General features: G+C 39.4%; 1 protein-coding gene across 1 annotated transcript in view; it reads left to right on the top strand.

Moving 5' to 3' along the window:
• Positions 1–27,356, top strand: part of PTPN13 (protein tyrosine phosphatase non-receptor type 13) — a 100,101-nt gene that overhangs the window by 43,344 nt on the left and 29,401 nt on the right. Inside the window, exons 7-20 of the mRNA XM_067297415.1 lie at positions 3,170–3,265; positions 6,000–6,099; positions 12,088–12,307; positions 13,697–13,771; positions 13,880–14,054; positions 14,521–14,674; positions 14,814–14,952; positions 15,372–15,524; positions 16,904–17,086; positions 18,163–18,325; positions 22,228–22,651; positions 22,824–22,921; positions 24,793–24,849; positions 26,833–26,925. Coding sequence (XP_067153516.1) covers positions 3,170–3,265; positions 6,000–6,099; positions 12,088–12,307; positions 13,697–13,771; positions 13,880–14,054; positions 14,521–14,674; positions 14,814–14,952; positions 15,372–15,524; positions 16,904–17,086; positions 18,163–18,325; positions 22,228–22,651; positions 22,824–22,921; positions 24,793–24,849; positions 26,833–26,925 — 2,130 coding nt within the window. The remainder of the gene's footprint in view (positions 1–3,169; positions 3,266–5,999; positions 6,100–12,087; positions 12,308–13,696; positions 13,772–13,879; positions 14,055–14,520; positions 14,675–14,813; positions 14,953–15,371; positions 15,525–16,903; positions 17,087–18,162; positions 18,326–22,227; positions 22,652–22,823; positions 22,922–24,792; positions 24,850–26,832; positions 26,926–27,356) is intronic.

Below are 27,356 nucleotides of genomic sequence, written 5' to 3'. Positions count from 1 at the left end.
GATTGGGAATCTTTCTTTACGTTTCTTGGCTCATGAACGTAATCCTTGGCTTACAGCAGGGTGCCAACTCCTGCTACCAGGCTGAGTCAAGAGAAGTCAAATACCCTGCAGAGTCGGATATCATGCCACCACATATAAGCACTTGTTTTGTGTTTTAACTGCATGTTTCTCTTCTACCATTTCGCATTTATTTTCTGCACATTTTCTTGTCTGGAAGAACCAGGACGGAGCCACAAGTTGTGTGTGATTCAGGAAGCCCAGGCTGCTGACTAGGTAGAATAATGAGAGATCTGTTTAAAATCTCATGCTGTATTTTATTGTTCCCTTTCCTTTCTCTCGCTTCAAAGTCAGCATAGCAGACTTGAAAAATCTACAGCAAATAAAACTACTGAGAAGGAAGAGATCTGTTTTCAGTTAAGTGTTTCTGTACCATAGCTTCAGTATCATGTTTGGATTGATGCCTCACTTAAAAGGCTGAGGACACTTTAAAAATACACAGCAAAAGGCTCCCCGCTGAAGTTGAGTTATATTTCCCTATTTAGGCAAGTAATTGCTAGATTGGTAGCGGATTTCTTTGTTGTAAAACCAAAACACTCAAAGCGCGCGTATTTCCCCCCCCCCCCCCCCCAAGGTGAATTCTCCACGTGATTCTGCAGGTTGAAGGCTGGCACATGTGCGAGCAGTGGTGTTCATTTGTGAGAATAACGTGAAACATGTCCTTTAGTGTTAGTATTTGCTGTGGTTTATGCTGTCTGGCTGTGTAGCTGAAATGGGCTGGAGGGAGAAGCTGGTTTTGCGGGTGGGTTGGTTGCTTTGCCTGCTTTTCACAGTTTCCTCACACAATCTTTTTGTATTTGCTGGGGCAGCAGAGACCTGTGCAATCCAAGTAAGCTGGGAGAAATGCAAAAAATGCCTCTCTCTCTGGAAGAAGGTTTTGGAAACACATATTCCAAAATTGACATGAACTAGTCTTTAGTCTTGGTCTCTTGCATCATATAATATCTTTTCCTGCCTTTTTCCTATTTGAAGTTTTCCATACTACTGTAGGAAGTCTAAACAAGTAGTGTTCTCAACTGCCTCTTTGCCTTTTTTTCTGAACCCATACCGCTTATCCCACTTTTTTTTATTATTCTTGTAGGATTTTCCATTGGGTATTTTGTTTTCTGGAACTTGGAAGATGGAAGCTCTGATTTCCTTTTTGCAGTGCCTGAAATCATCTTGTAAACATAAAGATAGATGGGGTTTAAACTCTGTTTCAAAACATAGTTTTGAGAATGTTACCTATTAACTTAAAATGTATTGCTTTTTTAAAATGAGTTTAAAACTGTTTCAGATCATGCGGGTATTAGCATGCTACAGTTCCTAACGATTCCATCAAGTCTTCCCAATTAATAGGGTAGAAAGGAAAAAGTATTTTTAATGCGGGCTCTGATTCTGCAAGGAGAAAGCCTGTCCTGCTGCAGAGCCTTTCTGCACACTACTTGCTCGTCAGAGCCTCAAGTTGTTGCATTCAGGTTTGATCAACCAGCTTTAGATCATCTTTATCTAACTCTTCTTCTCTGGTGAAAAGGATTTCACAACCTTCTTAGTTAATCTGTTCCTTTGTTCCATTACCCTTTTAGTTAGAAAATTGTTCCTAGTATCTGAGCTACTTTTCTTAACCTGTAGATTTAGCTGGCTTTCTTCTTTTCCAAAACAGCAGATCATGGTTCTCTTTATAACAGCATTTTGCGCACTGGAGGCCTTTGCCCATCTCCGTCATTTTTTTCTGTTTTGCTTTTATTCATGTCTTCCATAGAGCAAGTAAAGCTGTTTCATTTAACTGGTAGTCAGGGATTATATTGTATGAGCTTCATACCCTTTGGTGCTATTGCTCCCTTCTGGAGAGGGGAAGCAAAGTTGCTGAATTTGTCTGTATCCTTTTTTTCGTCTGTCTCTGAAATGACCTTAATTCTCTAGTTGTGTCCTCAGCAGCTCTGGGTTGAGTAGAAAATAGGCTTGCATTTCTTCTGTGTAATGGTCTTGTTAATAAAGTTTTTCTCTTAGCAGCTTCATCATTGCTGATGACCGCATCTTTTCAAGCTGTGATCTGCTCTAACCTCACACCTTTTGCTGCTGCCTGCTCGGTTGTTCCCCATCGTGTGTTCTGACATTTGTATTCCTGACTGCAGTGATTTGCTCTTGTCTTTACAGAATCTTTCGTTGTGAGTCTTCAGATCATTTCTGCAATTTATCAAATTTTGGTTTGGTTTTGTTTGTTTTTATCCTGATCTCCTGAAGAGGCTGTTCTCCTGCAGCCTGTTCCAGTCGGTCTCATCTACAGCTGTTATATGTTTTCTCTAAATCATTGTTTTTGTTTTCAAAAATGTTAACTGTAACTGGGCCAAGGGCAGCCTTCTGGAAAAGAAAGAAACCTGAAGTGTCCTCTCAGTTGGACAGAGAAACATTGATAGTCTCCAAATGTGGCTCTCTTTTTCTGCCTATAAACACACTATATGGTTGTTTGTTGGCTTGCATGTAAGAAAGTCTTGGGATATTGTTACAAATATCAAGGACATAGTCCATCTACTGATTCCTTTGCTTCAGTATGTTATTTAAAGAATCCATTCAGAGGAGGAACTGAGATTGTGTTGTCTTGATTTGTTCTCATCAAATCCATTTAGCTGTTCTGGTTAACTAAATATCCTAGAAGGGCTTCTTAATAGATTGTTCAGTCATATTTTCTGGATGTCAAAGCTAAGCTGAATGAATTATAGTTTTCCAGGTCCTGCTTTATCTCTCTAGATATTTTTGCTATTTCATAGTGAAGGAACCAGGGACTGAGTCCTGGTTCTTTTCTGCACACAAGCTGTGGACCAAATGTTTTAGTCTGCTCCTTTTTTTTAAAACTATTAGTTTTAGCTTGGGAGTGGCCATGAGAGAGAAGTTTGGAGGAGGTGGATCTGTTAGGATAGCCAAGAGAGGGAAGGCGAACTGCAGTATGGCAGGCTACAGGGACAGAATGAGACTGCACGGTGTCTGCTGATACTTTTCCTTTACATAAAAACTCCGTAGCCAAAGAATGTTGAAATATTTTGAAAGGATCAAATTTTAAATGTCCCACTGTGTTTGAATTTGCCTTAGAACTGCTGCTCTTTTACTCTTCTGATACCCTTATTTAAACTTTCAGAACCTTTGAGAAGGTACAAATCTTACCACAGTGATGTCTATAGTACTTCGAGTGAAAGTCCATCTATTATTTCTTCGGAACCAGATTTCAGGCAAGGTAAGACCTGTGTTTAATAAATAAATAAATAGTGCTTAAAAACAGAAGAAGGAGTTGAAGGTTAAAAATAGATTCAACAAACATGAAGGAAGTTAAATCTTTAGTAGGAGACTTGGTAATTACCAGTAATATGAAGTTGTAAGATGATCTCATGTAATTACAGTATTGTGTATAGGTCAGCATAATTGGCAGTCTGTTCAGACACAAGTTTGACATTTGGCATTCTGAAAACAAACTTGGTAGGGAAAGCTGGAAATGGTTAACTTTTTACTGGAGTGCTTGATTTAAATGACTTGTGCTGCCTTCAGAGGCACAAAAATGATTAAATTTTTGCTGGTGTCCATTTATGGTACATTACAAAAGCTTTATATGGAACATGTAGGGCTTAATTCTTTTGATTTCAGTGAGCATTACTGCAAGGGTAAAGTCATTGATAATGCATAAGCCAAAGATTTTCAAAGATTTCGGTGTAATGCAAGCAAGTAAATAGAATAGGCTATGAGTATGATAAATTTTAAGAAAGCTCTACAAAATTAGTGACTTTGAAAAGCAGGAGGTGGTATGAAGAGTTGTTGGCTGATATATGGCAGGAAGGATTTTCATCACAGAGTATGGAAGCACAGCCTGGAAGAAAATGCTTTGAGTTTTTTTTTTTTTTTTTTTTTTTTTAATAAGTGCTAGGATGGTGAAAAGAAACAAAGAGGATCTATATAGCTGCACTGTACGTGGCATGCATGTGTCCTTTTGTACAGTGCAGGAAGCAGTTAGCCTCTCTCATTGCTGTCACACTGAAAATCATCTGGGCATCTAGTAGACTTAATGCCAGGTGCTGAAGGGTTGGATGATACTAGCAGGCACTAGCACCTCCCGATACTGCTTCTGCTCTTCATGCATTGACCTTACTTGAGCCGTGATTCTAGAGCTGGGACCAGCTTTAATGGTGAGGAGCTTAGGAGTAGTTGGCGTAGAAGGAAGGGAGGACTTCAAACAGGAAGCAGAGGCCTAACAGTAGGAGGAGGCTGTAGTCAAAGGAGGAAGAATAGACTGTGGCCCAAAATTACCCTGAAATCCTAAATTGTCCAGCTGCTCATCTCACTTCCATACCTGTCCTTGGGAGGTTTAAGCAACATGAAAGTTCTTTGGTTATGGTCATTACTTTTGTATTGGTAATTAGTCATTTAATAGTTTGTCCAGACTTATTTGTTTCTGGCTATAGAACAGTTGCAAAGAGCAAGAAGCAGATTTATTTCAGAACAAATGAAGGAAGACAGGAAGAAATGTGCAATGTGCCAGGAAGGTGTGAATCCTAGACTAAAACTCCTTGCACTGGATTTATCTCAGTGATGGGATGTTATAATTGGGAAAGTAATGACTTCAGTAACTGCTTTTTGATTCAGTAACTGCATTTCTGGCTGATCTGAGAAATGGCTGATGGCTGGATTTCATTTCAGGTCATTTCATTTCCTCCACCATTGCGTTCACATTCTGGCCATGACAAGCTGTAGGCATGGGCTGCTCCTTGCAATTGTTATTCTAGTTTCCAGTCATTTGAAAAAATATGGGGAAATAATGGACAGACTTCAGCGTTGTGTGTCCTAGGTGGTAGAGCGCCAGTTGGCCAAAGTGTGTGTTGAATCCCGAAACCTGCATCAGGCTTACGCCACGGCCTCCTGTTCTCCTTCCACGCACCTCTGGTCCAGCATGGAATTCCAGTCCAAACCTCCACGTCCTCACAACTTTCTCAGCTCCTTCCTCATTTTTTTGTCTGTCCTCCCACATCCTGAGCCAGAAGCCTAAGGAGCAGTAATGAGTAGCAAGTAACAAGCTCATTTTTGAGGTGCAGGCTCCTGTAACTTGCTTCCCTCATTTTTCTGCCTGTTACCATTTAGCTACTTGTGTGTTCTGATCCAAAGTCAACAGCTCTTAAGTCCATGAAGGTGAAAGAGAGCTGCTGTTTGACTGCTAGTACTGTTGTTGGACTCTGTGAAATGACGGTCAAAAAGGACAATTTTAAAATCAACGTGGCTGTAGATGCGTTGCACAAGAGCTCTCCTGCTAGTTCTGTTCCTTGCGGGGACAGTAAGAGATCAAAGCAAAGTGCTTGGCAAAATCAAGCTTTCAGTGCAGCATCGCAGGTGTCGCTGCAGGAAAACATCTCAGCGAAGGAGATGACTGTTACAAGCAGGATAGCGCTTGTTCATTACAAAAATAAAAAAAAAATCACTATGTGATAAATCAAAGGATCAAATTTCAGGAACTAAAATTAAACATGGGAGCTCAGCATTGTAGTGGTTTCTTAACGCCCTTCTTGGGAATTGGATGCGTTATTACCTTATCTAGCTGCTCTAATTCTGTTTTGGAATGGTTTTGTATGATGTTTGGGCAATTTAAATGTCTCAACTCTTGGCTGAAAAAGAAACGTTTCGTATTGGAATGGTGTTTATGCAATTGTGTGTGTATTTTTATTGTATTTTTTAAGCCTTCATTAGTATTCTTCTTCAAAGGACTTGTGTAGCAGTTATCTTCACTGGCGGAAACAATAGGATCTCTTTGAAAACTAGAATCAACTTCATAATGCTAGTTTGTCTAATACTGTAATGCCATTGTGCAGAACATACAAATTTGATCCCTTCTAAGTAACCTCATATGACTGATAAATCCTTGATTTTTAGATAGGATTACTGCCTACGTTTTGTAGCCTGGTCAGGTATTAATTTGTGTTTTCATTTGCTAGTGAGAAGAAATGAAGGTTTCAAGAGAGATGATGCCAGCGGTGCTTTACCAGGCGCTGATGATATCTCAACATCAAGTCAAGCTAATTCTCAGAGGGCAAGGTAAACCATGTGAAAACAATGTATCTTAAAGTGCACGGTCTCTATAGGAGAAGTTATTCTAAATCTGCAAGAAATTTTTCTCTATGATCCCAACTTCTGTTTAGCGTTCAGTCAATTGCATGTTGTGTCTTGAAGATGACAGCATTTCCGAGCTGCGTATTGCAGTCAGTAAAAGTCTCATGATGTGCTGTGGTGTAGAGGTAACTATACCAGTTAAGAGTCCAAATTCAACTCCCGTATTTAATGGAGAGTGGGTTGTGCTGTGACTAGCTGCCGTATCTGTCAGCAGGTCACGAGTTAGGTTCTGCTTGGAAATACTTTGTCATTTTTATTTCAATAGTATTCTTCTAAGGGAATATTTTAGAAAGTGTTGATATTAGTAAGGATTACTTTGAAATGTATTCATTTTATAGGAATATGAGAGCATGCAATTGTTTTTTAATAAGCCAAAAGCCATATATTTGGTTGCTTTTTCTGGCAAATTCTAGGGTTTATGTTACTGTGGTTGTTTTTTTTGTTTTTTTTTTTTTCCACATGAAAGCTCAACACTGATTAGGTAGGCCAATTTAAAGATTTATGCTTTTTGAAATATATTTTATCATGCCATATATTTGAATATTACTTTTTTTTTTTAATAAAAATGCTGTGCCGTTTATCAGTGTTCCTTTTGAAAATAGGTTCTGCTTTGTGCATAATCTTTTAGCAGCAGCATATGTAGCAGTACCTGCTAGGTTTTCTGAGTGATTGCCTTCTAAATGTTTGAGACTTTTTTATGAAGGTTGACCTTTTAGATGGAAAGTTCTCTTCTTTTAGTCTCTGCCAGATGCTGAATCACCTTGAATGCTTGACCAAAATGATTCAAACAGCTTTCGCGTAATAAAACAGCAGAAAAAAAGTACACGTGTGTTTTTGCCCTCTCCCTTCACCCCAGTACAACAGCAAAACCATCTCTTAGCAGCTTTTTGCCTTGTTTGGGGGAGATCAGGAGAAGGATTGCTGCTGTGCTCGATATTTTAGGATGTTTGTATGTTGCCCTATGGGCTGGATGGGAATCCTTCTGTTCCAGGTACTGTGGCAAGGCTGTCAAATGTGTCCTCCTTGTTCATGTAGCGTGTAGGGTGATGTGCAGCGAGTAGGGGGTAGAGCCGTGCTTTGAATGTTGAGATTAAAATAAGTGAACGTCTGCTGCTTGTACTGTATTTTGTAGCCTCAGTGCATCTGAGTAAGGCAGGGTCTCAGGAAGGACTGTGTCTGAGGATGGATGAACAAGGGAACAGTAACTTGGGAATTTTATAGCTTTCAGTGATCTGAGCAGCTGCATTGGTTTTCTTACCACTTATTCTTTGCCTGAAACACATAGTGTTGTTTCAAAATGTATGTATTGGCATTTCTTGTGGGGGAAAAATCCTTAGGCATTGCTTAGCTGGGTGAACGCCGCCTTGTTGGCGGGAATATGGAATCTATTCGTATAGCAGCATATGTGTTTTACTGCAGTGTGCAGGCAGACTTAGCGATCCAGATATAAGGGGATTTTGGCTAATATGTGCGCTTTTAGGGCAGATTTCCTAGGACTCAGGTTACAGGTTTGTGTTCCATGTAACCCTGTTAAAAAGACCTGTAAACATCCACTTTGCATGTTATGCTATTTTAGCACCTGAGTACTTTCATACTGAAATGGCAAAACAGACTGCTAGTTCTGTGACTACAGAATAAGCTTATAACTTTCGCAACTTCTCTGCCATTGGTTTGTCTTTTTTGTTGTTTTTTTTTTTTGTTTTCTCCTCCCAATTGGTGACTACTGTTAAGTCACCATTGTTTCTGCAGTGGCTTTCAGTTCAATCCACAAAAGCTGCAAATTCAACGCTATAGCTATGCTTCAGGGTAAAACAGCAATAACTGGTGGGTGCTGATAGAGAAGTTCTGCTTCTGTTTTCAAGCTGGTTCAAAAACGGCAAGAAGTATGTGGTATGTAAACCAGGCACACTGTTGTAAATGAATCAGGCCTATTATGCAAGTGAAAATGCCTTGGTAAAACAGTGAGAACATACTTTCTCATGGTTCATCTTATATTGTCTTGTTTTGTTTTGTATTGGTCTGTTAAGACTGGTACCTTCTAATGGCAGTAATTTGTATATGCATGAAATCTAGAAGTGCAGCGAGGAGTCCCCTGTTTTGCTTACCAATGGAACAAAGTTTAACTGTATGTTATTGTACAGTCTTACCCCAGAGTTTAATACTTTGGGATCTGAATTTTTGCTTGGTCTCCCCTCTGTGCCTTTGCTGAAAGACAAGGCGTTTGATTTCAGGGTTTGGGGAAGGGTATGTGACTTAATCCATTACTTGGATCCCTTCAGCACTTGGGAGCATGTTTTAGTGTTTTTCTCTCTATTCAGAGATACCATCTGTACTTAAAAACATTTTAAATTTAGTGCTCTTGTGGCATGTCTGTAGAGGGAGTCTGCTTAATTACCTGTGAAATAATTGTTGTAAAAGTGAGCTGTGTACCCAGTGGTGGAATTCTGATTTCCAGGAATCGGCAGCCAGTATCAAAAGACCATTAAGGCTGTTGAGATTTATCAGCCAGAGACATGCGCTGTTGAGGTAGACTGGCTTACTCCTAAACTAGCAGAAGCCATAGATTTTTTTTTCAGTAGTTCAGGAGCACACTCAAACCCTTCTCGTGTTCTGTGACTGCTGTCCTTTAAACTTCTTGGCATGCTTTCCATCATAGTAATGGATACTTGTGGCTGTTTTTCCTCTTTGCTTCTTGTAGTTCTTATTTTTCGTCCTATTGATTTTTATTTATTTATTTTTCCTCCTTTACTCGTTCTTCCTTTTTCTCTCTAGGAGCAGCAGCTGACATGGATTTCTGTTTCCTTTTCCTTCCAATTATCCAATAGATGCCATTTGTATCTCCCTCTTCCCCTACTAAAATACATCCTTCTTTCTCAGCTTCTTCCTGGTCTTTCCACTGCACTATGCATTGGAGAATGCCTACTGCTTCCCTTCCTCCAACTTCCTTCTCTGGTCCAATACGTGGTAATTTCTTGGTAAGTACACTGGGCAAGGAGTTAATTCACTTGCTGCTTTTATAGGAGTCAGCCTTCCAGCTGACCATCTTTGGGTTAATAAGAATCTGTGAGAATCTGGTTAGCAATCAAGAACTGAAGAAAACACAGAGTAGCAGCTAAATACTTGTCAGGTGGGTAACTGTAGAAAATATACTTCCATGATGTTACCTGTTAGGATGTAACTTGGATTTTTTGCTGCAGTGATAATACTTGGTTATTCTGAGCTTCTCAAAAGAGCTCTACCTGTCAACAGGTCTCTTCTATAGAATGAGAGATGCTTTCCTTGTTTTGGAAGCTAAAGAGTGAATCATGCTGCCACCGTTCATAGAAAATTGCCAGTCTGACCAAGCCAGAGGTCGTTTTACTTATCCACGATGCCAGAGCCTGCTCTTTCTGTGGGGTGATAGCTTTTATATACTATGTTTAGAAAATTTTTGCAGCATTAGGTTTTTTGAGCTTCCTCTCTCCGCCCTGTACTCAACTTCTCAGCAAAACTAACACATGTGAACTAAGAAGATAAACCGGCATTGTGAGAGTATTTTACACAAATAATTTATGATTGCTGCCATTGCACAGATCTGTATGCTTGTTATTAAAAAGGCATTTTTTTTCATCATTAGGGGTTTTCAGATTAGCAAGTGTTTTCAGATATAGCCGGTTGCAACGTGTCTCATTTTTTTCATATCATCTTTGCTAATTCATAGTCATTTATGTTCAGAAAGTGTGTGGTTTTGTTTTTGTTTTGTTTTTTTTTTTTGTTTCAGAGCCCATCCTTAGACACCTTGATCTTAAGAGTGCTCCTGGGCGTATTTAACTTAGTTCATTGTGAATATTCCCACGTATGTTGATATTTAATGAGCCTCTTCTCTGTGAAAAGCTAAGCATGTGCACAAGTCTTTGCAGGTCTGAGGCCTTTTCTCTTTTTTTTTTTTTTTTTTTTTTTTTTGTCCTTTTGTGTGCACATCATTAAGACTGTCAGAGAAAGGAAGAGCGGAGGGAGAAGGAGAGCAATGCTATGAAAGCCCAGCACAGCGGAAGGGATGATGGGCTGCATGAATAAGTTTTCCAGTAACTACTGTATATCTTCCTCGAAATTCCATTTGAGGAACCTCAGGATAGTTTTGCTCGGGTCTTGGCACGTTAATGGCATTTTATTGTTTGGACTCTTTCGCAATGGCATAGCTCTTCTTATTTGAAGGCTTTTTTTGGATGCTAGCCAACGAAACCAACTTAAATGTTGGAAATTTTAAGACGATGCAGTGCACTGCTTGTACTGTTGGCATTTGTTAGAAACTGTGTTGTGAAAAGATGGACATAAATTCAAAATCATGCACACAAACTCGCACGGTCTGGACAGGTGCATTTTCTCTTTGTAACTGATTTGTCGTTCATCAAACATACCTTTTGTTGGTTTTTTTTTAAAAGTAAGTATATAAATTTTTATGTCCTTTAAAGTCTGTAAATGAGCTTTGAGTATGAATGGCTATGTCAGTGCAGGACTCTCTCTGCATTCCTGGACTTGTGTCATAGGATGTGCAAGATTTCAAATGCTTTTTCTTTCCTCTTTCATGTTTTTCATTATTCTAATGTACTGTCAAAACTTAACACTTAACTTAGAAGTACCAAATATGTGTTTTGATGAATGAAAGTCTTAGTTTCCTCTATCCAGTTGTGTTAAAAATTGCCTCTGTATAGTATGTAAGCGGAGGGAGAGTGGTTTTTTTTTTCTTCTTCTTCTTTAGCATTTCCAAAGAAGCTTTGATTAGCTTTTATTTTGTTTTTGGTTTAGAGGTGATTTTCCATTAAGTACAGGGGAAAGAGGGAAGAGGAAGGGAAGTGGAAGTTGTTTTTCTTTTTCTTTTCTTGTCCCTTCCCATTTTTTTCATTTCCTAGCTTCCCAATTTTCAGGTAAAAATAAATAGTTGCTTGCTTTTTGTTCTTGCTTTTGCTACCCAAAATAGGACCTGGATTTCTTTCCTGATGCTTCCATGGGGAATAGAATTGGTAGGACCTTTGAGATCCATACCTGCTGAGATAGGAACTGGGGGGATAAGTTGCACTGTTCTTCACAAATACTACTGTGAGTTTTTTTGCTTTCAGATGATTCATTTAGGCTCTTTAATTTATTTTGTTTGGGATGCCTGCTTATCAACCAACCCATTCGTAGGAGTTGAAAGGAAGAAAGTGGTGGGGGTTTTTTCCAGCCAAATAAGAAGCTGAAAAAATTTTATACTATGATATTTAGAATAATTTAGAATATAGGATGCTGAAATATATATGAATATAAAATAGAACAAATATTTTAAGTAAAATATAGCAAATACTTTAAGCTATGCTACTGTTCAGGAAAATTCGGGGAATAAAATACAATGCTGGGCAAGGAGTTAGTGAAGAAATGCTGTAGAAGAAGTAATTGGAGCAATATGTGCCTATATAAAGTGCGTTTGTTTTTGGTTTTGTTTTTTAAACAACAGCTTTTCAAGCATGCCTTTCTCACAGTCTCTGCTTGAACAGAGAAACTTCAGCTTTCAGAGCGCTCATATTTTCTTCCTGCTGTAGATTTGCTGGTTTTGTATTGATTCACTGGTTTTGTAGTGTCATGAATTTTTTGGACTGCAGTTGAGGGTTTATTTTCATACAAATAAATGACAGGCAGCTGTGGAAACTTGGCATGTTCCGCTCATTTTCCGTATTGATCCATTGCTGTAGAGTGCTTCAATCCAGGAACACTTTGTGTTAACCTCCCCAGTTGCTGAATAAATGTGTTTAAAATAGTATATTATATTGGCTAGTTTTTGTTTCTTGGGTTTCAACTTACATAAGTTCTTAAACTCTTCCTTCAACCATAATATTTTAATGCAGAAGAGTGTCTTAGTCATGCCAGTAATGTCTTTTATCCTCTCTAACTATACAATAGGCAGCATGAAGCACCATTTGAAGGCAATCTAATAAGTCAAGAAGTGATGCTGAAGCGTCAGGAAGAAGAAATGATGCAACTGCAAGCCAGAATGGCTCTTAGGCAGTCCCGACCTAACCTTTACCCGGGAGATGCAATTAGGTCCTCAATGCTTGACATCACCAGAGATCCGCTGAGAGAAATAGCCCTGGAAACGGCCATGACACAAAGAAAACTGAGGGTAATGCTTTAACCTCACGTGAACTCTTATCTTCTTTCATACAGAGCAATGTCTCAACTGAAATTCAAATTTGTGGTATTTAAAAGCTGGGTCCTCTAATAAACAGTCATTAACAAATTAAGTACTAGGTGGTTGGCATTGTCTTGATAGGAAAGACCTACTCTCACAAGGTAAATTTCTGAGGTTTTGTGGCATTAGTGGCCACGTAGCCTAAAGCAGCATCCAAAGACACTAACAAAGACAGCAAGTCTTTACTAAAAGCTGTATCTGTCAGCCACTTCATTGTTAAGCTGTGTAGCATCCTAACTTCATTAGGATGCGTTTTTGTCCTGTAGCCTGTGTTTTCAACCACTTCTGTTTGCATTTGTTTCTCTGTGATTAAGATGTAGGTGTGTTCTGCCAGCATCAAAGCTTATTAAATAAACAAGTTGGGAAGGGAAAGAAAGGTAGACAGGATTCATTTGGCCCTTGTGTTCACACTGAATCACCTTCCAAACTCCTCTTTCCTTTCCCAGCTGTCTCGATGTGTGGATAAAGTATAAGATTACAGAGGAGGATGGAGACAGAGAAGTGGGTAAATGCAGTGGCTGAGTGTTTTGAAGAGGTGACAGCTTGATGCCCTCTGCTGCTTTCTGTGAATTGGGTGCTTTTTTTTTGGGGGGGGGGGGGGGAGGTGGAATTGAAACAAGACTTGGGTGAATTTCCTGTCCTAATCCAGGATAATACTCCCTGTATTTCTCTGCAGTCCACAGCACTCTGCTCAGTTCATTCACATAGGCCCTAACCTACTAGTCTTTTTTTTCCCTATGAGGCTTGCATATATAGTAGTTTTAGTGTGTACCGTAGGTGGTAGGCTGTAACCACTGCAGTTTTTTCCCTTAAAAGGTAAATCCTGTGCCTCTTTCTAAAGGCAGTATTGAAGTGGCTATTGTGCAGAAAAGTTCTCTTAACTGTTTGGATAGACAACCTCGTACCATTCACAGTGAGGGTGGATTACTAGAACATTTATTTTGCCTACAGGCTGAAAGAAATTGCACAGAACATCTATTTGAATACAGTAGATGGAATTAGACTAAAACATTTCAGTCTTTAGGTGACAAAACTTGTGTGTTGCTGTCAGAGATTTGTCAAGGCAGAGTTGGCACCGATGCATAAGGCCTTAATCATGCCAGGCTGTTGATGAGGGAGGTAAACTCAGAAGATGATACAACGGTGTTTGCTTTTTGCCCAGAAAAGGAAGGAAAATATGCAGTACGTAGTAATGTGATCAACACTGTAGTCATCCAGTGTATCTTGTGTGGCGTGCTGGCAAAATGAGGTTCTTTGGAACTGTCCCTTAGTCTGTTGCTCTGGCAACACAGTGTTCATTCATACTCTTGTGATTTGCAGAATTTCTTTGGCCCTGAGTTTGTGAAAATGACTATTGAGCCATTCATCTCCTTGGATCTACCAAAGTCTATCTTGGTAAGAAAGGGACTATTCAGTAATCAATGGTGGGGAAATGTATTAAACTAACAAATGCACCTTTACCATGAGCTTGAATGTTGTGATATTTTATTTCACAAAATACAGACTAAGAAAGGGAAGAACGATGACACCAGGCGAAAAGTAAATGTCATGCTTCTAAGCGGACAGAAGCTGGAGCTGACCTGTGATACCAAAACAATATGTAAAGATGTCTTTGATATGGTCGTTGCCCACATTGGCTTGGTGGAGCATCACTTGTTTGGATTGGCTACGTTAAGAGGTAGGAACAATGATTTGATAGAGTTGATGAAGTACAGAGTAATGAGAATTAGCTACATGGTGTTGAGAACAGATAAGCAGAGACTGCCTGGCATCTGTGAAACACCGAGTCATGCTCTCTTGTATTGAGGCAAAATATCTTCCTCAATGAAGACCAAAATAAAACTCTACTTTTGCCCGAGTAACAGCAGCTCAGCCTGGGCAGCCTCTTCCCTTTTGTTGCTGAGTTTTCTTCCCTGATGCTCGTTGCCTTTGCAAGGTGTATTGCTCTGACCCGCACTTCTGCTGTTATTCAGTGTTCCCATTAATAGCCTTTCTGCTAATAAGCCATTGTTAGCCATCAGAAAACCTTGCTGCTCAAAACTAAATCAGAGAATTGGAAATCCAGCCTTTATCCTCTAGCTGAAGGAAATAGGTGGGTTTTGATGTTTTTTTTATCTATGTGCTTCCCTTTCGCTTCATGGCAGACAATGAATTTTTCTTCGTTGATCCTGACATAAAGCTGAGTAAAGTAGCTCCAGAAGGATGGAAAGAAGAATCGAAGAAAAAGAACAAGCCCCCTGTCAACTTCATTCTGTTCTTTCGCATAAAGTTTTTTGTGGATGATGTCAGTCTTATACAGTGAGTGTATGACCATTTTCTTAACCTCTTAAGCCCTAAATTTATGGACAGAAGTTGGATGTTAATCAAACACTGTAAATTTCCTAAAAGGGCAGGTACCAAAGGTGCTATTATTATTATTATTTTTTTTTCCCCCCAGACATACTCTGACCTGTCACCAGTATTATCTGCAGTTGCGGAAGGACATCCTGGAAGACAGGATGCACTGTGACGATGAGACAGCCTTATTATTAGCATCCCTAGCCCTCCAAGCTGAGTATGGAGATTACCAGGCAGAGGTACGACCTAAATTTCACCTCCGAGAAACTCTGTTCTTGCTGCTCAATTACTGAATGGACTCTGAGTTGCCATGCGTGCTTGACAGTTCTGCCGTGGTTTGGAAGCTCAGCCGATGCACTGTTGGCAATTGTAGTTTTCTTACAGTCCAACAGAGAGAGAATAGAAATAGGGCTGTTGCAGAATCTATTTGAAGATCTGGGTACTGAACCCTCTTTATTTAGCAGAAGTAGATTTAGGCTTGAATAGAAAGACATACATGAAATTCAGCTCTGGTTCGGAGTTGAAATTCTGAATCCCTTCGCTTACTTAGTTTTGAATGTTGGGATGTATAATTCTGTTTAAAATTTATCTTTATGCTTCAGTCATGCTCTTGTACTAGTATATGGAGATGCTGCCACAAAAATGTTTCATGTTGCAGGTACACGGCATGTCCTATTTCAGACTAGAGCACTATCTACCAGCAAGAGTGATGGAGAAACTAGATCTGTCCTACATCAAAGAAGAGCTGCCCAAATTGCATAGCAGTTATGTTGGTGCTTCTGAAAAAGAGACAGAGTTGGAATTTTTGAAGGTAAGTGGTAGTGGTTCACGTCCTTAGTCTGCCACTGTATGAAATTCCTCATGAGAGTATGGGTGCATAGAAATACTTTGGCCTCAAGTGAAAACAGAGGAAAACAGCTAACGTTCTGAAAAACGCTGGAAAGGAAGAAAGCTGAAAAGATGTTCTCAAAAGATGCATCATTAAAAGAGAAAAGAAATCATAATAGATGGGGAGGAAGGCCTTTTTTTTTTTTTGCTGTGAGTTGTTTTTCTGCTTTAGCTCAAATACACCAGTTGCAAGCAGCCATTGGTCTTTGCCTTCATTCTGAAGGAAGCTTTGATTATGATCCAGTACGCCCTTCATTCCCTAAGTGCTTTGTTCTTTCTGTTGTGAACAAAGAATTTAAATAATGAAAAATTCTGTTAGAGTTAATGCTGCTTATGCTGTTTGGGATACTTGGTATGAAGCAAGCTGGAAATATTATCAAGCAGACTTTCTTTTGTAGATACCAGGTAAGATGATAGGGAAACTATAATCATATACGTATTTGGATTATTCTAAAAGGACACACTATGAAATGTAGTTATGGGTTTTGCTGCTGTTTCCCATGAGATAATGATGAAGTTCTGCCTTGATACAGTGGCTGAAAATGAACTCCTGGGTGAGGGTTTGCCACTGAGACACTAGATAACTATTACATTGTAGTTCCCCAGCCACACTGAGACTGAAGTGAAAGTGTCAGTCTCAGCTGCCTGTTCCCATTCCAAGGCTCTCACTCATTTGGCAGGATTGTCCTTGTAACCATAAAGGAGTCACCCTGAACAAGACTGGGAGACTCGATCCTGGTTAAACCTAACCTTGCTGGGGGTTGCAGGGGGAGAGCAATTAGATTCCCTCATTTGATTCATTGCATCAAACCCTTGTGCCAGTCCTGAAGAGACAGCAGCAAGAACGAATAACTGGGAGTGCAAAGTGGGTGAAACTGCTTCTTTTGGCAGTTGTGGTAGCTTAAAGCGATCACAGAATTAAAGTGTTGATCTAATTCTGTGTTTAAGGAATGTGTTAATGACAAATACATCTGACTGGTAACACTTCATTGCTAACACTTGGTTTGTGGAAAGTTTATGATTTGCTTATCGGTCTTCATTATTCATAGTTTTGTTGTTTGCTTTAATAAATGCTTGATTAATTTGCTCTGGAGTTGGACAGGTCAAGAGATATTACCAAGACTTATAACTATCTAGAACACTTCCAGCTGATGTCTCTGTTGTCATGGTGTCTGTAACCTACATAAATGGAACTACTAGGCAAAGAGCAGTCTTTTTTCTAAGTTCCATATATATTGTTAGGACTTGTAATAACCTTAGCTTCAGACTCTCTTAGAAGTTTCGTTGCATTGATATGTACAGATGTGTCAGAGGCTCACAGAATACGGAATTCATTTTCATCATGTGTTGCCTGAGAAGAAATCCCAAACTGGCATCCTCCTGGGAGTGTGTTCCAAAGGAGTTGTTGTTTTTGAAGTTCACAATGGGGTCCGCACACCTGTACTACGCTTCCCATGGAGAGAGACAAAGAAAATATCTTTTAGCGTAAGTCAGTCTGTCTCTTTCCCTCTGTCTATGTGAACGAGCCTATATCTATCTCTAGACAGTTTCTTTGTGTTCATTACTTGTGCAAATTAAGGTGATGTTTTTGAGCATAACCTGTGACTGCGTCTTCTGCGGATGAGTTTGTATTGTGTTATGGGATAATATTGGAAATTTTGATGTTTTTAAGACTTTTTTGTTAGCATAGACTCTATGCTGCTGAATTTTCAGCCTCAGAAAAGATTTTAGCACCTGCGTATTGCAATGAACTTTGACAAATCTGTACTGGAGTGAACAGGAAAGAGCTCTTACAGAGACAGGTCAGAGCCTACTCTGAGCACGAGGAGAAGTTCTGTACACTTTCTGCATTTCAGGGCACTGTACCCACACCGGGCATATGGGACATGGATAGAGACAGAGAGACGGGGGGAGTCCTGACACGTAGAGGACTGGCTACTTGGCAGATGCCAGTACTCTGCGTAGTGAGGAGATGCACCTATGTTGCTTCTCGGTCGTGATACTTCCAAGAGTAGTTAAGCTAAATGATACTGGATGACAGGGGCTGACATTTGATCTGGACGGTGCCAGCCAACTTAACGGGTACGCCTGAAGCCGGTGGTCATGTGTCAGTATTTAACCAGGTCCTGAAATTCAAATGCCTGCCTTCATACAGGTATTGAAAATGATACTTTTCAGTCTGTCTGACAACTTGCTAGAAAGCTAGAGCCTGCTTCATTTTTGCTTGGATTTTAGGAACTGTAATTTCCTGGGAGGTTTTAGAAATCCCCATCCTCCAAAATGTAATAGGACTAGCTGTCGTTATTCAGCAGGAACCTGTAACAGAGACTGTTTAAATGATAATTAAATAGTGCCATCTCAGCTAGCCCAGAAGTGCTTTTAAAGTGGTACTTTATAAATCTCAAATTACTTTGAGCTGATATATTAAACAGAAATCTCTCCCGTGAATGCATTTTAGTTCCGGAAATTTTGAATGCTGCAGTCGTTGTGCACAAGAAAATGCCAAATTCTTTGTAGGCTAAAAGAAATCATTGTCTTTGCCTTTTTTTTTTTCCATGTAGAAGAAGAAAATTACTTTGCAGAACACATCAGATGGTATCAAGCACGCGTTTCAGACCGACACTAGTAAGACTTGTCAATATCTTCTGCACCTCTGCTCTTCCCAGCATAAATTCCAGCTACAGATGAGAACCAGGCAGAGCAACCAAGACACTCAGGACATTGGTAAGGACTGTTATGTTTGCTTTTCAGTGGCAATCAGTATGTATTTTTATAATTTGTTTTTGATTTTTTTCAGAAGAAGCCTTGAAAATTATTCCCTAATATGACTTTACCTGTTGATTGATGTGGAATGAATTAATTTGATAATTTGGAGTTACAGATAAAATGGAGCAATCAGGCTAGGGCAAATAGGCTGCATATCTGAGCTGTGGGTGTAACTATCTTTATTCTACTTAAAAATTTTGATGGACCATACTAATAAACAAAATTGAGGCTAGCTGTTTTTCTTTGGATAGGAATTGCCAACTAGTTTGTGTGCACAATATAAAATATAATGGAGTTCTTTTAGGTAGATAATATTATCTCAAGAGTGCAGTGATTGAGCAAAGCCTCTGTGCTGATTTCTTTCCTGCTTGCCTGGCTGACCTTCAGTGCAGACCTGAAAGTGCTATTTTGGTCAGCCTGCCTGCTCATTCTCTCTTTGTTCCATGTTTTTATCTGTCTGTATTCCAGTTGCTGTTAATCCAGATTTCCACTAGCGCAGCTGGGATTAGAGTCTGACCCCATCACTGTGGAGCTTGTGATCTCTAATTATATATTTTAAAAAAAAAGAAAAGAGAGAGAAAGAGAGAGAGAGCAGCCTGTGACAGCTATGCAGCCTTTCTATTCCATCAGGCCCAACAAACTTAGCACAAAGAAATAGGACCGAGTGACTCAGGGTGTTCATACTGTATTCTAATTTAGTGTCAGTTTATCCTGAAAAGCAAAGCAAAGCAGTGCATAGAAGGCTTTCTTGTCCAAGCAAATTTGGTTACTGTTACATACAAAGTATGTGTTGCGCTGTGGGAGTCTGGAAAATAAGAGTTTGTTTCTGTGCACTGCAATTTTCTTTGAATTCAGAGATCTCAGAGTTCAGCAATCATTTGAAAGTAGAAGTAAATAAAGTAATATTTTGGGTAATTCCCTTATGTTTGATCACTAAAAGTAAAAACAATGCAAAGGAAAGGTTTGTTTTTGTTACAATTTTACTAATTTAAATTGATTAGCCATACTTCTTTCTTGAATATATGTAGTAATAGAATCGTATCTTAAAACATTGAAATTACTGCAACACAGATGGGACAAACCAATGATGAAGCAGATAATCAAAATAGTATGTCAATGGCAATTACTGCTTTCCTTCTGTTACGGGAGCGAAATGCCAGGCAGTATTTGGGAAACGTTGTTTTTGGCTTGTAGAAGCATCCAAATTTTATTTTTGTTCCCAAGTTCTTAAAGTATCAGTAGGAACTGGTGGTTGGAAGAACTCAGCAAAACAGTAAAGAAAAGGGCAGATGACAATATTATTAACTCAAGGCTGACTACCACAGGACGTGAACCTTTTGAAGGCTTATTTAAGGATTGGGATTTAGGTTTTTTTTGTTTTGGGGTGTTTTTTGTTGTTGTTGTTTTTTTTTTAAGAGCACAATGAGCACAAGCGTGTGTATGTACTGTGTTTAGTGGGGTAGGGGATTAGCAGATTTTGGAAGATTCAAATGCCTGATTTTTAAAAAATGTGGTATTTCAGGGTCTAACAGACCTTCATTTCAAGCAATGAATGGATAAAATACTTTGAGAAAAGGGAGAAGGCACGACATGCATAACTACAGTGAATGAATTTGTTTTTTTGCTTGAAACATAGAAACAGAAGATGGATACTTAAAGGAGAACACTTTTTTAGGCCCTGTGATGTACTGTGGCATGTCTTTGACTTGCTGCAGGTTGATTTCAGTGACCTGGGGAAAACCATTTTAACATATGTACATCTAATAGAAAGCATTGGATTTGGAAAAAGAAAAGGAAAATGGCTCTTGAATAACATCCTTTCTGCATGAATAGAAGAAGATGAGACACAAAGAAAAACAGTTCAGGGAAAAAAAAGAAAAAGATACTAACAAAATTTTATGGTACATAAAGGAGATTAGCTATAACTTGAGAGAGAATTATTTCTTTTACGTACAACTTCTATGGCAATGCACTGAACAGAAAGGACCAGTGAGTTTCAAGGTGGATGTTTGTGTTCCTAAAAGGGCATATAGAAGAGCGCAAAGATGAACTGAGGATTAAGTCAGTCTTAAGAGGGAAGACTTCTGAGCGTATGAGAATTTTCAGTTAAGGAGTTGGACAAATATGGAGAGAATGTTAATATGCTACATATGTAGGGATGGGAAAGCATTCACCTGAAATCCTTGGGAAAATCCTGTCTTGTGTTGACAGGGGGTACGTAAGACGTCAAGTGTGGAGCTCTAAAGATATTTTAGCAAGGTACCCTTCCCTAAGAAGGGAACGCAACAAGAGCAAGCATCACTGCTAGCTTCTGCCACAGCTGGGAAACAGAGAGTTGTGGATCTCTGGTCTCATCCAGCATAACTATTCTTATGCAGCTTATCTAGTCTGTCCGGTGCTTATGGCTGCAGCAGGTATTTGATGTGTACAAGAAAATAGTAGTTGTATACTAATTCACCTGTAAAAATATCAGAAATGCCTTCCAAACTAAATCTTCTCTGTCTGTAAGCCTAGCACAGAAAAAGCTTGAGTTACTGTTGCAGTTGCTTCCTGCCCAAGATCGTGGAGGAAGCAGCGTCTTTTCAAATGACAGTGCCGTGACTGCAGTTGCCAAGCACAGTTTTTAATGATGAATAATTGTGTGTTTAGCAATGCTGAAGGAAAATGCTACTTTTCATTAGGCATTATCTTTCTGAGTTGCAGCCAGGCTTTCCTAAAACAGCTTATTTCCCGTCTGTGTGTGGAGTTTAAAACAACACCAGTTAACCTTCAATCAGAAATATATAGAAAGTTAAGGATTGCTTTTCCTCAGTCTTCCCTGTGATTTGACTCCAAAACTTTAAAGTTTATGAAGGGTTCAGATGGCCTGATTTCCCTTAAAGACTCTAACCAGCAAACAAGTTGCCGCAGCTTATCAAGTTTCTGTGTGAAAGCCAAGCCACAGGAACTTAACTGCTAGCCTTAGGAGGCAGTTAGGCTAATAGAAATGAGCACAGCTCAGCTTTGCTCTCAATAAGAGAGGGTTAGGCTAAGTTTTGTTATCTTGCATTTGCTTTCAGCTAAGAACCTTCACCCAGACAGTTCCCACGGCTCAGCTGACAGAGTAATTTAATTACAGTCCAAAACCTGTTTTTCTCTGCTGCTTAAGGGGTTGCTAGTTCAGGAGTCAAAAATCTGGCAGAGCCCAGTCCGCACTTCCTGCTCAGTTCTATGCTAAAACATTTAGGATGTTTGTGGCAGAGGAAGTCCCCAAGTGCCACAAACCTGAGTGAGCAGATGCTCTTGTACCAGGTAGAGACGCTGCTCAGCCCACAGGACTTTGCAGCTGTATTATAAGTGTTAGTGTCTCGTGGAGAAAAAGCTAAGAAATGGTTGGATGGAAGTTTGGTAGGATTTAATAGTGTAGAAGTGTGGGAGCCCTATTTGTTTGAGAAATTCTGGAGAAGAATTGTAAGAGTAGCTTTAAGGAAGAACAGTCTTCCAGGTCTCTTCAGCTTGAGTGGGAACAAGGATATGATTTGCTTTGCAGAAAGGGGTGGTGTGTCTGTCTGTAAGGCGTAGCAGTTTAGCAGGGAATAGGAATCTTTATACTCATAATGGGATAAATGTTCTGCTGTTCTGCATTTATGGACTTAAATGTAGCATATGGTCTGGTTAGTGTACTGTCATTAAACCCAGACTTTGCTTCCTGAGCAAACTGTATTCTGATGGCGGTACATACTCTTGAGCATTATGACTAAGGTAAAATATGCACTGTGTGAGCCGGTTATTTAAAATACATGCTTTATATAAGGATGTCACATTAGCACTGCTGTATAACTTAAATCTGTTTGGTTTTTGTTTTAAAAAAAATTCTGCAGAAAGAGCTTCATTTAGAAGCCTAAACCTTCATGCTGAGTCCGTCAAAGGCTTTAACATGGGACGAGCAATCAGCACAGGTAGCCTGGCCAGCAGTACCCTGAACCGACTTGCTGTCCGACCTCTGTCAGTCCAAGCAGAGATTCTGAAGAGGCTGTCCTGCTCCGAGCTTTCACTCTTCCAACCGCTTCCTGGCTCTTCAAAGGAAAAGAACGAGAAGAGCTCATGGGAGGAAAGACCCAGGGTCATGAGCAAGTCGTTTCATGATCTGAGTCAGAGCCACATCTCAGTTTACCCTCCACGGAAAAATATTATCACTGCTTTGGACTCCTCCTCCCCCAAAATAGAGGACATAATGGGAAGAGTCTTTCAGCAAATGCCAAAATTTGACACTGGATCAGCAGCAGGAGCATTAAAACTGAACAAGTAAGGGTCTCTCTGACCACTCTGAAGTATCTTTGTGTACAGTCGATGTATATTTTGCATCAGTTTTTATTTGTAATTCATACCATTATTTTATTACATTGATCCTTCCCTTCCCTCTCCCATCTTCTTCTTCCCTCTGTCTGGCTTCCCTTCTCTCCTTCTCCCCTTTAAGTTCAAAATCTCATGCAGGTTTAAGTAGAAGCCCTGAACGAAAGAAAAATGAATCAGACTCCTCATCCCTTGAAGACACCGGTCAAGCCTATGTTGTAGGTCAGCATGCAAAAAACACTGTGTTTACTAACCTCAAAAACTGCTTCTGATATAACACTTTGATACAGCACCTAACTGATGGTAATATTTTGACTTAATGAAGGAAACAAAGTATCACATGCTAAAATAATCCAAGCAAATTGCTTATAGTTACTGAAAAATTGCTTCAAAGAATCAAAAAATCCTCCTCCTAAAGCAAAAAAGCAGTCAGTACACAGGTGTGCGAAGTATCAGTACTTTACACAGTAAAAGCTGCTCCAGAAAACATCTTCCATTTTGTCACTTAGAGGTGCCATTTTATTGTAAGAATTTTTTAGTCATTTGCCCATCTTCATGTTCTGTTTGACATGAACTTGTCGATGTTCTCGTGGAGGGGGTGGGGAGGGGTGGGTGATTTTGGAAGCGGACTCAGTTTGGCATAAACTGGCTGTTGTCTGCTTCCTCGGAGCAGGACTGGCACAATTCTCTTTGGTTTGCTCTTACCTGGATATAATAAATTAGGTATGAGTTTTGCAGTGCATTAGGTCTTTCACAAGAAGACTTCTGTAATGCACTGAAACAGATCATACTCAGTTTTTGTAGCTGGCACACAGATAGTCTTAGTAGGTAGTAAGAAAAAAAACAAAGAAACAGAAGAAAAAAACACTCTCCAGAGTAGCTAAATACACTTAAACTAACATGTTGGATTATTGTATGTTAATTTTTAATGTTTATATGCCTTCATTCTCTGGTTATATAGGAGATTCCCTGTTCTAGTAATAGAAATCTTAGATGACTGAAATGTTTGGAACCTTAGTTTGCTTTTTTGTGTGCTTAAAATCATAATATTGAGTAATTATGGAACGTCAGAAAGATTAAGTGCAAGAAGTTGGTTTAAAGGAGTCACTACAAACAGCGACATGCAAACACCTGCTGCGACTTCCCCCAGCCTCCACAACATGTGAACCTGGGGCTGACTCGAGGACCACGCTTTTTCAGCACCAAGGGCATGAGCCAGTGAAGAATGAGATGAAGAATGCAGTTTCTGTATGGCTGGTTGTAGCCATTTATCCTATGCTTTTAGGTTCACAGTTAGTGGTTTTATACGCTTACCCATAATCTCCTAGGCAGCAATTCTGGTAGGGCTTTTAGCTATGCTTTGGTCAGTCCTGCTGAATCTCCGGGCAGCACTGAGGTACACGCTTTCCTTACTAGATGAGGCTTATCAGCTGAAACTGTAGGGTTTAGAGGTGTACATCAAGGTTTGAGAAGTCCATGTCTGCTTTGCTAAGAAGCTTGAAGTAATTTACCCCATTTATTTCCATAATTTAGTACATTAAGTATTTCATCCTCTTTAAAGTACAGCCATAATTTCTTGTCATTGATCATTCTGAAGAAAATATGGTCCTTTACGCAAACCAATTTGAATGGAGATACTTAATGCAAGTTTCTTGTTACTGTACAAACTTACTTATTACTGTGCAAAATCTTACAATGATTCCTCTCGTGTTGGTTTATTAAGTCAGGCATATTCATTAAATCATGTTAGTATTTGATTTATGTGGTTTCTTAAAACTCCATTAATTTTACCTGAAGTTAATAGTGGTCATAAAAGCCATACCTTTACCCTTTCTTTAATTCTTTGCCTTTTGCATGAGCTAGCATCCATCTAAACTTGGAACTCTGATCAAAGATCATGAATAATTAGGATTTGCTGAAGCAAAATTACTTTGATATTTACTTATTTTTTTAATAAATAAGTAACATTGTATCAAGAGTTAGCTCATGTACACTCTGTGTAAAGCCTGAAACACTTCTTGGTACCTTTCATTTAAATAGAAACAAGTTAGAAATGTTGCTAACAATGTCTAATATTTGCATTCACATCCCAGGCGTGAGCATGAGTAGTTCTGGAAATCTTCCATCATCAATGCCATTGAAAGACAGTGGTAAGTTGATCAATAACCTATCTATTTAAGTACTTCAGTTACTTTTAGTTTTTACTTAAAACAGTGCTTCCACCCATCCTGTCTATTTCTTAGCTATTCTTAAATCAGATACCTCTCCTAATTGTAGGACAGAACCTTTTTCTAATCACAGAATCCGCTCGTTGTGGATTGCTTTTTGGGGGAGATTTTTACATCTGTGTGTAACCCTTTTTGACTATGAAAGCAATCTGTTTAGTTTGACACTTCAAAGATGCTGTTACCTAAAATGCCATGCTCTTCAAAGCTCTTTTCCCTTATTGTGTGACTAATGATCCTGTAGAGCCCCAGATGATCATTTTTTGATTAGCTTTATTACTCTTTAGGGTTTTTTTGGTTTTGTTTTTCTGAGGATAAAATCCCTTTTCCAGATGGGGCAGTCTGTTGCCATATTCTCTTGCACCAGTATTTTCTGCTCCTACGAGCGTGGAAAGCTCAATAGGTTTCTGCTGTTCTGGAAGTGGAAGTGCCCGTTCCACTTATGGCAAACCTCTGTCCCTGCATTCCAGAGTCGGCAAATGGTGCTGCTGCCAACGGCTTGTCTCTGGCTCCCCAGCCACGCGGCTGGGAACGTTGCTGAGCACTCGCGCGATCAGCTCAGCGCACAGATTTGAAGGAAAGCCATTCTCTAAGAAGGGTGCTCAGACAACCAGACAGTAATCTGTGGGCAATAAAGCTCTTGAGCACGGCAGTTACCATGATACAAGTACAGCTTGAATAGGAGGTGTGTTTGTGACTCCAGGCTCTTCCAAAGCAGTAGATAGCAGTTGAGCGTGTTAATCATATGAACAAAATTGTTCTTTATCTCTGTCTGGTGGTATTTGGCTGACCAAGCAAGTGATACCTCTTCTAGGTAGCAAATTCATGATTTCAGACTTTGAGAGAATTTGGGGATTTTTTTGAAGTGCTGGAGAGGGAGATTTTTTCCAAATTGGTCTGCATCTGTCTCTAAAGCGCCTGGGTCTACTTCAGCCTGTTGGGAACTCTCAAGAGTAACATAGTTCTGTTTTAAGGATACTCGGATTTTGGAAGGAGCAGAATTGGGAGCCTTCAGAGTGGCAGATGAGGAAATAAATTTAAACAAGATGCATTTTTATAGATGTTTCTGACATTGGTTGTTCTATAAAGGAAGGATCATCATTAAGAGAATTCACTGAGTAACCTTTTAGTAACTTCATATAATCTTTTCTGTTGTCAGTTTAAATATGTATCTTTAGCTAGCAACCACTGTGTTGGAATTGCATGGTTTTGTGATGCACGCTTGCGCGCTCAAAAGCTGGCACCGCAGAGCCCCTTGTTTGTGGCCAGTGCTACTAGCAGTAGATTGTGTTCAAGCCTGGTGTATTTGATGCAATATCACATAACTGTTATGTCACTGATGCAATTGTTAATATATTTGCCAAGCAGAGAATTGTTTGTATAAACATTCTTGGTTGCTTAGATAAGGCTTTTGATGTTCTTTAACATTGCATTACTATTGCTTGTTTTGGAATAAACTGGCTTGGCTTATGGGTGCAGAAAATGACTGTGCGTAGTGGGGGGAACTGGTTGATCTTAGTAGCCCTGATCTGGGAGAGCACTGTAAGCCTCAGTTTCCCTTTTAACAATGTGCTTAAGTCCTTCCTCCCTGAGCAAGGCACATAAGCACAGGTCTAAATACTTGCCTGAACAGAGCCCAGTAAGTTGGAAAACTGTAGGACTTAATCTTGTTGATACTCCAAGAGGCTCTGCTCAGTAAGTTCTTTTCTTGGGAGGAATGCAAGATTTTAATTGCTGAGGATGGAGTGAGTTACAAGGATTTTAAAATTTGGATATGGCTTGGGAAGACTAAACTTGGACCCACTGCTCAGAGAAGTAGTCTTATTTAGGGAATAGAACTTAAGGGCAAACCTAAAACATCATGAATGCATTCAGTTAGTGTCTGATCATGAAATGTTGGCTTTTCAGTTGATGCTCTGCAAGCAGCGCAGAGCAGAGTTTCCTCACCAGAAAGAGAGATCACTTTGGTGAACTTGAAAAAGGATGAAAAATTGGGTTTAGGTAAGTTGCCTTAAAATTATTATTAAGTCTTGTTTGTTCATAGAAGCCAAAAGTAAAATAGATTTTCCTGTTATTTTAAGTATTTATTGTAGATCTGAAGAAACCAGTATGGATAGCAGCTGGATTTCTGAGATGTTGATTTAGGATGTTGAAGCCCAGGTTTTCTTGCTAGCATCTGCTACTGAATCATGGAGTGATGTTAAACAAGGCTGTCTCTTAGTTTTTCCATTTATAAATTGAAGATAGTATTTACAGTGAGAAACGATCATCCTAAAGTTGGGTCCTTTAAAGTTTTTCTCTGTGTTTAGATACAAAGTTTGTGTCTGTGTGTACACCACACAGCTGCAACAGCTTTGAGGCTTTAAAGACAAAAAACATTCTGAAGCCAATATGCGCTAAGTACATTTTTGTTCTTAGTCTCAAAATATCAC

This window comes from Apteryx mantelli, chromosome 5 (assembly GCF_036417845.1).
Source record: "Apteryx mantelli isolate bAptMan1 chromosome 5, bAptMan1.hap1, whole genome shotgun sequence".
In the NCBI taxonomy this organism is placed as follows: Eukaryota; Metazoa; Chordata; class Aves; order Apterygiformes; family Apterygidae; genus Apteryx; species Apteryx mantelli.
The sequence above is the reverse complement of the archived record's forward strand: the minus strand, read 5'-3'. Positions and strand labels throughout refer to the sequence as shown.